The sequence below is a fragment of the Nilaparvata lugens genome, chromosome 14 (assembly GCF_014356525.2).
Source record: "Nilaparvata lugens isolate BPH chromosome 14, ASM1435652v1, whole genome shotgun sequence".
NCBI lineage: Eukaryota > Metazoa > Arthropoda > Insecta > Hemiptera > Delphacidae > Nilaparvata > Nilaparvata lugens.
In genome coordinates this window covers 21,237,342-21,251,480 of record NC_052517.1, presented here as the reverse complement: position 1 = coordinate 21,251,480, position 14,139 = coordinate 21,237,342, and the positions used below count along the sequence as shown (strand labels likewise).

The following is a 14,139-nucleotide window of genomic DNA, read 5'->3' as shown; positions in this document are numbered from 1 at the left end:
AAAATGTATCTTTCCATCAACATTAGTAGACAGTTGACTATAATACTACCCGTTCAAAAACATCGAACATCTTGAAAATGTATCTTTCCATCAACGTTGTAGACATTTGCAGCCAGACCTGATAACAGCGCTCACACTCACATTCCGGGACGACACGTCACGGTACGATAGGACAGAAAGCTCTATGTTTATTTAGGATTTTTTCCTAAAATATAACAACAGGTCAATGTAACTTACTGAGCGCGAGGTCTACTGCTCACAGAACTACTAGTATAGATCTATAATTACCTCTTAGCAACCTTCCTATCTCCATCTTGGTTAGATCCTGTAGTATTCCTATTATCCATCTTCGTCACTTCTCCTACACTCTCCTTCCGATCTCCTCCTCCCACACCTCCTTCTCCTCCTCCACACTCTTCCTCTTCTTCTTCCTCCTCCTCTTCCCGTCCTTCATCTCTCCTTCCCCGCCTTTCTTCAGCCGTACAAGGCGTTTGCTGTATGGCAGCTCCTATGCCTCGCTGTAGAGCGGTAACCCATGCTTGGTAGATCTCTTCCGAGTCGGCTTGTAACATATGGCTTCTGAAAAATGAAATAAATCCGTGATTAAATGGAAAAACATGTTAAAATAATTCAGTCCAATAATAAAAAAACATTTATGATGATGCCTTAGTACAGTCCGGGTCCTATAGCTTTGCCTATCGGCGGAGGGCCACTAGTTTACAATACTACCCAAACAAAAACATCCAACATTTTTGAAAATTCAACTTTCCATGAGCAACAGATGCTCTTTTGTATCTTCTCAAAAGCAACGTGTTGCATCCGAAAAGATATACAAGGAGCTTCAATGTATCTTTCCATAAGCAACAGATGCTCTTTTGTATCATCTCAAAAGCAACGTGTTGCATCCGAAAAGATATCCCCAGGAGCTTCAATGTATCTTCCCATAAGCAACAGATGCTCTTTTGTATCTTCTCAAAAGCAACGTGTTGCATCCGAAAAGATATACACTATACAGAGAGCTTCAATATATCTTTCCGTAAGCAACAGATGCTCTTTTGTATCTTCTCAAAAGGAACGTGTTGCATCCGAAAAGATATCCCCAGGAGCTTCAATGTATCCTCCCATAAGCAACAGATGCTCTTTTGTATCTTCTCAAAAGCAACATGATGCATCCGAAAAGATACACAAGGAGCTTTCTGGGGTTGGGTCCTTTTAGCACAACACAGCCAATCAGCTGACATTCGTTCTACAAGCTGTTTCCATTGTTGGTGATAAGTTGCAACTCTCTCATTCATGAAGAATCTCTGTGTGTAGGGAGCTTCCTCCATCTAGGGATCTAGGGTCTCTGAAGCCCAAAGACTTTAAAGATCAAAGACCTTAAAGATGCATAGACTCACATGCAGCGCTAGTGTCGAACTTGGAATTGAAATCCGCCATTGAGGGGGCAACCCATAAGATTATTACAAACCAATGCCACCAATGCCTTTGTGATCTATAGTATTACAAATAAATAATATATAATATCTCGTGCTAAAATACCCCAATGGCGGCCTTCAATCTCAAGTGAGAGCTATCATTGGGAAGGCATAGGCATTGTGTGTCTATATCACTCTTTAAAGCCTTTGCTGAAGCCTGATGACTTTGCAAAGCCGAGATATTACCCCGGGAACCATACCTTGCCTGTATGCCGTTTCAAAATCACGGAAACAAAGCTACGGGATGTGTATGTGCCTGTGTAACGTCAAGCCAAATACTAGATTTACAGGGGCGAGGCGTGACTTTTTGGCTCAGTCATCTCCAGCAACAATTCTGTTGAAAGTTTGAATGAAAGTTGCGCCCCCCCTCCCCTACTTGAAAGATAATGTTTCATTTTGGACAATTATTTATCGAGCAAGATGACATCTAGTATAAGATAAGCTTACTATTCAAAATCCTAGAGTTGAAAAGGCTAGAACGTGACTAAATCTCAAGCTCGGAAACTGGCCCTCAATAATTAAAATTAATTGAAAAAATTGAAATGAAATTCTTTATTCTTTATTGATTCATACAAGTAAATCATCAAAAATGACAGAGAGAGAAAAAATAAGGTACGGTAACCTTAATACGTAATACGTTAAATCTTGTAGTTGTTCACTTCACTAAATTTTCAGTTCTTAAATATCTTCTCAAAGTAGATTTTTAAATTTAGATGCTTCAAAACCAAACATAGAAGAAATAATAATAATCATCATCATCAATAACAAATTGCAAACACAATTATTATCGTACGGTTTGCAACACTGGCGCGGAACAGTGGAATCGCAGAAAATAGCGATGTCTTTGACCGTTTACTCCACCATCGTTTACGGGGAGAGGGAGAGTGATGATGCAGAAGAGTGGTGGTAACCAATGCTAAATAGCATTACTGGAATCTCTCATTTCTGAGAATCACATTGAGCGGAAGGAACTGAAGATGCAGAAGTCTACTTTATTCAAACTTGGCGCGCTCGCAAAAAACGTTTCTTTTTTGTTTCTTCACCTTTTTTGTATTTATTTTCAATTTAATAATATACACATTACATATAAATTTCTGTCCAGTCATCGCGAATCCAGAGATGACCGGACGCCTCGCCTCTGTAGATTTACAAGTCGAGAATACTGTTCTGAACAAAGCTCAGGCTAGAGCTACCAGAGGACTGTAATTTACTATTCAAATAATCAAATACAAACAAGGGGCCAAATTTAATCTTCAATTTGAGCCAGGTTATTTGTACAGTTAAACTCTGCATTAATGAACAATAAAAAAGAGCAAAAACTCACCAGATTTAATCCAATCTTGACTACTTGCCCATCGAAGCTTTATTAGGTGTTTTGATCAGGTTCAGGGTGGGATGAAATCTGGGAATAAGACAGGTTTGGCTTCCGGGCTGTCTTTTCACGTTCAACTTGCAGGCTATGCACTGTGTTTCGAACAAAGCTCAAACTGGATTCTTTATAAATTCAAATCCGATTCAAATTAATTCAATTCAACACTATTTACGCTGTTATACTCATAATTCACACACACGACACTCAAACAATTATTTACAAGAAATTTCCGATCGAAATTACTTGACAAAATACAAATTCGGTCTTGCACAACAAGACAATGGGCTGACAAGACAAGATGGACTGAGGCTTTTTTCTCGACAAGGCCAAAACAGCTGGACGGTCTGCGCTGGCGCAAACAAGCCTGCTATTGGCAGAACTGCAGTCTGGGATTTTGGCGCTACAGTTCGAATTCTCTGGCCAGACCAAATACATTTGCATAAAATTATGGAAAACTGGATAAAGTATTTCAAATTGTAGGAATGGACTCACTTGGTGGGCGATAGTACTTCAAAGCAGAACCGCCTCTCGGCGTCATGGGCGGGCTTCACGGTGCAAATTCTCAGGTCTTCCTCCATTACTGTCACGCTTTCTTCCCCTACAAAACACAAATTAGTCATAGATTTATTAAAATAATTCATTCAAACAGAAAGATTAACAATAAAGATGAAAGTAGTCTCAATTTCAAGTAGTCGTTTTTCGTAAATCTATGTAGTCTCTCATATAGTGAGGTCCACGTTATAATGGCAGTATTCGATTAACACTGGTGTTGCTATCCTTGTCGTATCATTCCACAAAGCAGACAGCGAATGTATCAAAACATAGTGTTGTGTATCAAGTAGAGATGATACTGTATCATATTGTGTTGATACTGTATCATGTTGTGGTTGTTCTTGTTCTATAGTGAGCTCTACATTATAAAGTCAGCACTTGATCAACATTGGTGTTGCTATCCTTGTCTATCATTCAAAAAAGCAGACAGCGAATGTATCAAATCATATTGTTGTGTATCAAGTAGAGATGATACTGTATCATATTGTGTTGATACTGTATCATGTTGTGGTTGTTCTTGTTCTATAGTGAGCTCTAGATTATAAAGTCAGTACTTGATCAACATTGGTGTTGCTATCCTTGTCTATCATTCGACAAAGCAGATAACGAATGTATCAAAACATAGTGTTGCGTATCAAGTTGAGATGATACTGTATCGTATTGTGTTGATACTGTATTATGTTGTGGTTGTTTTTATTCTATAGTGAGGTCCACGTTATAATTGCAGTATTTGATTAACATTGATGTTGCTATCCTTGTCTATCATTCAACAAAGCGGATAGCGAATGTATCAAATCATAGTGTTGTGTGTCAAGTTGAGATGATACTGTATCATACTATGTTGAAACTGTATCATGTTGTGGTTGTTTTTATTCTATAGTGAGGTCCACGTTATAATGGCAGTATTCGATCAACATTGGTGTTGCTATCCTTGTCTATCATTCCACAAAGCGGATAGCGAATGTATCAAATCATAGTGTTGTGCATCAAGTAGAGATGATACTGTATCATATTGTGTTGATACTGTATCATGTTATGATTGTTCTTGTTCTATAGTGAGGTCCACGTTATAATTGCAGTATTTGATTAACATTGATGTTGCTATCCTTGTCTATCATTCAACAAAGCGGATAGCGAATGTATCAAATCATAGTGTTGTGTGTCAAGTTGAGATGATACTGTATCATACTATGTTGAAACTGTATCATGTTGTGGTTGTTTTTATTCTATAGTGAGGTCCACGTTATAATGGCAGTATTCGATCAACATTGGTGTTGCTATCCTTGTCTATCATTCCACAAAGCGGATAGCGAATGTATCAAATCATAGTGTTGTGCATCAAGTAGAGATGATACTGTATCATATTGTGTTGATACTGTATCATGTTATGATTGTTCTTGTTCTATATAGTGAGCTCTACATTATAAAGTCAGCACCTGATCAACATTGGTGTTGCTATCCTTGTCAATCATTCAACAAAGCGGATAGCAAATGTATCAAATCATAGTGTTGTGTATCAAGTTGAGATGATACTGTATCATATTGTGGTGATACTGTATCATGTTGTGGCTGTTCTTGTTCTATAGTGAGCTCTACGTTATAAGGTCAGGACCTGATTAAAATTTGTGTTGCTATCCTTGTCTATCGTTCAACAAAGCAGATAGCACTGTCCTTTTCCAACTCTGCCAAATCAATAGTAGAAAAGAGGTAGAAATATGAACTACCAGAATATTAATCGCAATAAATTATGAAAATGTATTAAAATAAAACATAAGAAGATATACCATGGTATAGGTCGTTTATGTACCAGATTTCTTCTCCGACTACTGTCTATGATTAGTGTGTTGTTGGGAGTGTAAGAGTGTAAGAAGGGCACAGTATGAGAGACTACCAGCGTCACATAGCTTCACCAAAAACAACTACTAGGACTATCGGCTTCAGTTAACACTCACATTTGCAACATAGACACCCTATACACTGTCTATTATTAGTGTGTTGTTGGGAGTGTAAGAAGGCACAGTATGAGAGACTACCAGCGTCACATAGCTTCACCAAAAACAACTACTAGGACTATCGGCTTCAGTTAACACTCACATTTGCAACATAGACACCCTATACACTGTCTATTATTAGTGTGTTGTTGGGAGTGTAAGAAGGACACAGTATGAGAGACTACCAGCGTCACATAGCTTCACCAAAAACAACTACTAGGACTATCGGCTTCAGTTAACACTCACATTTGCAACATAGAAACCCTATACACTGTCTATTATTAGTGTGTTGTTGGGAGTGTAAGAGTGTAAGAAGGGCACATTATGAGAGACTAAAAGCGTCACATAGCTTCACCAAAAACAACTACTAGGACTGTCGGCTTCAGTTAACACTCACATTTGCAACATAGACACCTATACACTGTCTATGATTAGTGTGTTGTTGGGAGTGTAAGAGTGTAAGAAGGGCACATTATGAAGACTACCAGCGTCACATAGCTTCACCAAAAACACTACTAGGACTATCGGCTTCAGTTAACACTCACATTTGCAACATAGAACCCTATACACTGTCTATTATTAGTGTGTTGTTGGGAGTGTAAGAAGGGCACAGTATGAGAGACTACCAGCGTCACATAGCTTCACCAAAAACAACTACTAGACTATCGGCTTCAGTTAACACTCACATTTGCAACATAGACACCCTATACACTGTCTATTATTATGTGTTGTTGGGAGTGTAAGAAGGACACAGTATGAGAGACTACCAGCGTCACATAGCTTCACCAAAAACAACTACTAGGACTATCGGCTTCAGTTAACACTCACATTTGCAACATAGAAACCCTATACACTGTCTATTATTAGTGTGTTGTTAGGAGTGTAAGAGTGTAAGAAGGGCACTGTATGAGAGACTACCAGCGTCACATAGCTTCACCAAAAACAACTACTAGGACTATCGGCTTCAGTTAATACTCACATTTGCAACATAGACACCCTATACACTGTCTATTATTAGTGTGTTGTTGGGAGTGTAAGAGTGTAAGAAGGGCACAGTATGAGAGACTACCAGCGTCACATAGCTTCACCAAAAACAACTACTAGGACTATCGGCTTCAGTTAACACTCACATTTGCAACATAGACACCCTATACACTGTATTATTAGTGTTGTTGGGAGTGTAAGAAGGGCAAAGTATTAGAGACTACCAGCGTCACATAGCTTCACCAAAAACAACTACTAGGACTATCGGCTTCAGTTAACACTCACATTGCAACATAGACACCCTATACACTGTCTATTATTAGTGTGTTGTTGGGAGTGTAAGAGTGTAAGAAGGCACAGTATGAGAGACTACCAGCGTCACATAGCTTCACCAAAAACAACTACTAGGACTATCGGCTTCAGTTAACACTCACATTTGCAACATAGACACCCTATACACTGTCTATTATTAGTGTGTTGTTGGGAGTGTAAGAAGGGCAAAGTATTAGAGACTACCAGCGTCACATAGCTTCACCAAAAACAACTACTAGGACTATCGGCTTCAGTTAACACTCACATTTGCAACATAGACACCCTATACACTGTCTATTATTAGTGTGTGTTGGAGTGTAAGAGTGTAAGAAGGCACAGTATGAGAGACTACCAGCGTCACATAGCTTCACCAAAAACACTACTAGGACTATCGGCTTCAGTTAACACTCACATTTGCAACATAGACACCCTATACACTGTCTATTATTAGTGTGTTGTTGAGAGTGTAAGAGTGTAAGAAGGGCACAGTATGAGAGACTACCAGCGTCACATAGCTTCACCAAAAACAACTACTAGGACTGTCGGCTTCAGTTAACACTCACATTTGCAACATAGACACCCTATACACTGTCTATGATTAGTGTGTTGTTGGGAGTGTAAGAGTGTAAGAAGGGCACATTATGAGAGACTACCAGCGTCACATAGCTTCACCAAAAACAACTACTAGGACTATCGGCTTCAGTTAACACTCACATTTGCAACATAGAAACCCTATACACTGTCTATTATTAGTGTGTTGTTGGGAGTGTAAGAAGGGCACAGTATGAGAGACTACCAGCGTCACATAGCTTCACCAAAAACAACTACTAGGACTATCGGCTTCAGTTAACACTCACATTTGCAACATAGACACCCTATACACTGTCTATTATTAGTGTGTTGTTGGGAGTGTAAGAAGGGCACAGTATGAGAGACTACCAGCGTCACATAGCTTCACCAAAAACAACTACTAGGACTATCGGCTTCAGTTAACACTCACATTTGCAACATAGACACCCTATACACTGTCTATTATTAGTGTGTTGTTGGGAGTGTAAGAAGGGCACAGTATGAGAGACTACCAGCGTCACATAGCTTCACCAAAAACAACTACTAGGACTATCGGCTTCAGTTAACACTCACATTTGCAACATAGACACCCTATACACTGTCTATTATTAGTGTGTTGTTGGGAGTGTAAGAAGGGCACAGTATGAGAGACTACCAGCGTCACATAGCTTCACCAAAAACAACTACTAGGACTATCGGCTTCAGTTAACACTCACATTTGCAACATAGACACCCTATACACTGTCTATTATTAGTGTGTTGTTGGGAGTGTGAGAGTGTAAGAAGGGAACAGTATGAGAGACTACCAGCGTCACATAGCTTCACCAAAATCAAATACTTGGACTATATGCTTCAGTTAACACTCACATTTGCAACATAGACACCCTATACACTGTCTATTATTAGTGTGTTGTTGGGAGTGTGAGAGTGTAAGAAGGGCACAGTATGAGAGACTACCAGCGTCACATAGCTTCACCAAAAACAACTACTAGGACTATCGGCTTCAGTTAACACTCACATTTGCAACATAGACACCCTATACACTGTCTATTATTATTGTGTTGTTGGGAGTGTGAGAGTGTAAGAAGGGCACAGTATGAGAGACTACCAGCGTCACATAGCTTCACCAAAAACAACTACTAGGACTATCGGCTTCAGTTAACACTCACATTTGCAACATAACGGTCCTTTACCATGGCATATCAAATGATACAGTATCACCACAATATAATTCAGTATCATCTCAACTTGATACACAACACCATAATTTGATACTAAACTTCCAAACTTTGAATGACTTCTACAAACCATGGGATATCTTCTTATGCTATTTTTCGTCTATGTTGAACCGTTTTGGGCGCAAGCCTGTGGTACTTTTCTGTAAGTTGTGTAATTCTGTATGATTGAATAAATAAATACCAACATAGAGAAATAATAGCATAAGTAGATATGCCATGGTATAGGGTGTTTATGTCGCAACTTTTACTGTTATTTCAAGCTGATAGTCCACGTAGTTCTTTCCTGTGAAGCTTTATGACGCTGGTAGTCTCTGATATCCCTACAGAGACACACTTACTTTATGCTAACACAGTAGACACACTGGGGTGTTGAACACCCTAATTTAATTTTGCATTTTTATTTGAAAAATATGAAAAAACAAGTACTTAGACCATACTTCATCATTTCTCAATCATTTTTGTCCCAAGTGCATACAGAAATCAAAAGTAAAGCACTGCTTATCAATATTTATACTAATTTTACAAGTACGTATGTTCCGCCTAAGTGTTGGAGCTCCTAATCCGGTTTGAACGAATGGCTTGATCATTGCCAATGACAACTTCCTCAAAAACTCAAGTCTCTTCATTTTATTGTTTTGAATCTCAATTAGTAGAGAATCATAGCATTTATTCCAATCTGATCCATCATCCCATACCACATTCTTAGTGACAATACACATACAAGTAAATCTTTGTAATAAAAGTGTTTGATAAAAGTCCTACGAAAAAGACACTCTGGGGTGTTAGACACCCCAAACGAAGAACAAGATGAGCTGGTGACCTTGTAGAATGCTATTACTGACTGGAAGTGGTGGAGAGTAGTTGACAATACTACAAACCTAATTTAGACTGGGCATAAATTCCCATCTGTTTGACATTGTCAACTGCAGAACAAATAAAATCCCTGGGGTGTGAAACACCCCAGTGTGTCTCTTTAGGGATATTGTGCCGTTCATACACTCTCACCCCAACAAAACAGTAAAATTCGACAGTAATCGGCTTGAGATAACAGTGAAAGTTGCGACATAAACGCTCTATACCATGGGATATCTACCTACGCTATTGTTTCTCTATGATACCAACAAAAGTCAGGTTAAACTACACTGAGTTTAAAAGTATTAAACCAAGTTTATCCAATCCCGTAGAGATTGTTTATCCAATTTGGTAGAGAGTTAGTGGGGAGGATATTTTTAATATTCTTTCCGAAGAATGGACATTGATATGTCCAAAGCTCCGCCAATTTATGTACATGCATTACAATATAATTATCTATAGTTATTATATTACAAATTACTTTTTCATATCATATACAGTTCAATAATTATTTTCTTAGTCTATATTATGTAAATTCATCTATAATGTTGCTGTATTGTAAGCTATTGTATATAAGTGTATAAGCCAGTATATATTGTAATCTACATAAATAAAGTACTCAATCAATCAATCAATCCCGCAACTCACCAGTCCGTTTGCGATACACCAGTTGAGTGTCGTTTAAACTAAACCAGCGTCTATTCCAGGTCTTGAAGGCGTTTGACGATCGTTTGTACAGATAGCCCTGTAGACGGGGCGCACCCTTGGGTCCCCCCTTACCGCCCATAGGGAGAAGGTCGGTGTCGTCTGTGACCAGTGAGTGACGGTTGTTGAGAGATTTCTCCAGTTTCAAACAGTCCTGACGCATGTCTGTTACCTGAAACAAATCAAATCATCATCATAATCTTCACTACAGGGATTATTTATTTATTTATTTATTTATACGTGGATACAATAACAAATCATATAAATATGATTGGGAAGGAACAACAGGCTTGGCCCAAAACTATTCCATTCCCAAAATTTTGATTACATGTCCAAAATATAGGTTATGTTTCTTCTGTAAGAAGTTCAAGCTCAACTTTCGTCCAAAAATAAATATGAGATGCAAATTTTAAATTTAGAAAAATTAAAACACCAAATTATAGTTAAATATTACACTTAATTATCACTGCACATTGTATTAATTAAGTTATTTTATGAATTTTGAAGCCAAAAATACACACAAAATTCTCACTAAGAATTAGGTTTATTAATTAACCTGTTCCATTACCCATCTCTTTTTCCAGTAGATCTATAGTGAGGTCCACGTTATAATGGCAGTCTACTATTGAAAATACTGTTGCTGTCCTTTTCTATCATACAACGAAACAGATAGCGCTATCTCTCTCTCGCTTTGCAATGTTGTCCGTTTGCCAGAATATTTTATTTTAATTTTTGACAGTGACTGTACAAAATTAGACAACAATTCTCAGCCACCATTTTTTTCTTTTTTTTTCTTTTCTTTATTCTATTGGTATCAGCTGTAGATAATAGTTCCTTAGAACACCTATACAAAAAATCTGGTGTGGTACACTCACACAACTTTCCTTGCTCATATTCGAAACTACGATCAGACTTTTGTATATGTGTATATATAAATGTTTTCAGAGTACTTTTTCCTTTGTGTAAATTGTGAAATTCAATGATTTTTTTAGTCGTCATTTTTTTAAAGTCGTCAAAACAGCTGTTCTACAGATGAAATATCTCGACTATGTGTTCTTTTTATGAACTGCTCTACCTACCTACCTCATGCACGAGAAGGAGGTTACAAAGTCCATTTCTCAAGGATGGGGTGGACCCCCCATTAGTTTCCCAGAAAGGAGACTCATGCCAGTTAATAGAGCTGATAAATAACTATACAGAGTATGAATTTGAAAAAAATCGGTCGTTATTTTGAAAAAATCGTGAAAAACATGTTTTTTTTAGTAATTATCCGCCATTTTTCTCAAGAATATTACGGAGCTCCTGCAATTTTCCAAGGAAAAAACTCATGTCATTTGATAGGACTTAAGAATAGCTACCCATGGCTTGAATTTGAAGAAAATCGTTAGAGCCGTTTTCGAGAAAACCGTGAAAAACCTGGTTTTTGGTCATTATCCGCCATTTTTCTCAAGAATATTACGGAGCTCATGGAATTTTCGCAGAAATGAGACTCATGCCAGTTGATAGTGCTTATGAATATCTATCCATGGTATGAATTTGAAGTAAATCGTTAGAGCAGTTTTCGAGAAAACGGTGAAAAGCATGGATTTTTAGTCATTATCCGCCATTTTTCTCAAGAATATTACGGAGCTCCTGAAATTTTCCCAGAAATGAAACTTATGCCAGTTGATAGGGCTTAAAAATAGCTATCCATGGTATAAATTTGAAAAAAATCGTTGGAGCCGTTTTCGAGAAAACCGTGAAAAACATGGTTTTTTAGTCATTTTCCGCCATTTTTCTCAAGAATATTACGGAGCTCCTGAAATTTTCCCAGAAATGAGACTTATGCTAGTTGATAGGGCTTATAAATAGCTATCCATGATATAAATTAGAAGAAAATCGTTAGAGCCATTTTCGAGAAAAACGTGAAAAACATGGTTTTTTAGTATTATCCCGCCATTTTTTCCGCCATCTTGAATTGAATTTTATTGAATTTCTTATTGTCGGGTCCTCATGGTATAGGGACCTTAAGTTTAAAATTTCAAGTCGATCGGTTAATTAGGAATGGAGTTATCGTGTTCACAGACATACACACACACACACATACACACATACACACACACAGACCAACACACAAAAATCATGTTTTTGGACTCAGGGGACCTTGAAACGTATAGAAAACTTGAAATTGGGGTACCTTAATTTTTTTTGGAAAGCAATACTTTCCTTACCTATGGTAGTAGGGCAAGGAAAGTAATAATATTATCAGTCCCCTATCATTGAGAAATTGGGAAATGTTGGGAAAAAATTATTCACCTCATGGAAGAGAGTTGTTCATATTGCATTCATTAATTACTGAAGAACGACAGAATAATTTACAATTTTTTTTGAATTTAGCTTAGCTTATATTCATCCTAAAATGGAAGATGGAAAGAATATGAATTCTGTGTGATTCATCGTATATCGCATATTTCCTGGACAATCTATTGATAATCAACAAACTATGAACGCATTAAATTCATCTTTGAAACACTGATTCAACCTATATATTTTCTTTAATTCAACACTTTACTGATAAATATTACTATATATTTTTTTTAATTCAACACTTTACTGATAGATATCACTAACAATTGATTGAGAAGAAGCCTTTGAGACTTTTGTATATTGCTGTAATACTTTCTTTAGCTCTTTTTAATTTAATTTGTATATCTATTCTTACTTGACCAGAATTGAAGCAGAATAAGTTAACCGCAACTCACTGCCAACACACAAGGACTCTTATGTTGGCAGTGCCGAATATTACATTGATTACATTGATAATTATTGTTGTGCAAGTTACAATAAATGTCTATTTGTAGGTAATTGTATATTGCATACTTTAGTGATTGTATTTACAATATTTGTATGTGATTTTTGGCAATAAATTCAATTTAATTCAATATGTTTTCGGAATAATAAATGCCTCTTATGTTGGCAGTGCCGAATATTACATTGATAATTATTGTTGTGCAAGTTACAATAAATGTATATTTGTAGGTAATTGTATATTGCATACTTTAGTGATTGTATTTTACAAATTATTTGTATGTTATTTTTGGCAATAAATTCAATTTAATTCAATATGTTTTCGGAATAATAAATGCCTCTTATGTTGGCAGTGCCGAATATTACATTGATAATTATTGTTGTGCAAGTTACAATAAATGTCTATTTGTAGGTAATTGTATATTGCATACTTTAGTGATTGTATTTCACAAATATTTGTATGTGATTTTTGGCAATAAATTCAATTAAATTAAATTCAATTCAATATGTTTTCGAAATAATAAATGCTGCGTGACTAAGCACATAGGAAGTCCGTATTGAGATGTAAATGAAAATATTGATTGTCAGATAAATATCATGATTCACCAAATAAGTCAAGTATTACATTATATACATTGACTTTTTGCGTCACGAAGTTCGCCGGGCCAGCTAGTATAATATATAAATCTAGGGGTTCAAGTCTGTTGTTCCTTTCCCAACCATTCATAGTTGAGAATGATAATGTATCTATCTATATATGAATGACAACCATTCATACGACCAATATGTTTGAGAATAACTTATTCCATTGGAAATATGATAATAGTTGTTGAAATTCTTACCTCATCATCTAACTGGCGGAAGAACGGTTGCAGACTTTCACAGAGATCGTAACCTTGATGGAAATAGGTATTACAGGCGTGCATATAGGACAGTAGCTGAAAAATAAAAAATAAACATCAAATTGAAAACATATCAAGACAAAAATATAGAGTACATTTTACAGTATTTGTGAGAGGAATAGCAACTCGATTCAAGATAGAAAGGTCGAATCACAGAATAGAGTTATTGCTGAAAGATTATGAGGCTTATTGTGACATATTATTTACTAGTAGTTCTGTGAACAGTAGACCTCACGCAGTATTCTCATCCACAAGTATCTGATTGAAACTATAGACCTTATGGAGATACAGCAATAGACTGGCTTCTCCACACATCTGTGTAATCACTTGTCAGCTGATTTATGATGAATAATTCTATAGTCTGATTTTACTCTAATATTGGCGAATGAAGGAGGTTCC

The 14,139-nt window shown here is 36.8% G+C and overlaps 1 protein-coding gene across 1 annotated transcript in view; it reads right to left on the bottom strand.

Annotated features, from left to right (window-relative positions):
• LOC111054677 (arf-GAP with coiled-coil, ANK repeat and PH domain-containing protein 2) overlaps positions 1–14,139 on the bottom strand; it is a 48,046-nt gene that overhangs the window by 26,943 nt on the left and 6,964 nt on the right. The window contains exons 5-8 of the mRNA XM_039441061.1: positions 13,681–13,776; positions 9,995–10,223; positions 3,340–3,445; positions 289–579 (exon numbers count right to left, since the gene is read on the bottom strand). Of these exons, the coding sequence (XP_039296995.1) occupies positions 289–579; positions 3,340–3,445; positions 9,995–10,223; positions 13,681–13,776 (722 nt within the window). The remainder of the gene's footprint in view (positions 1–288; positions 580–3,339; positions 3,446–9,994; positions 10,224–13,680; positions 13,777–14,139) is intronic.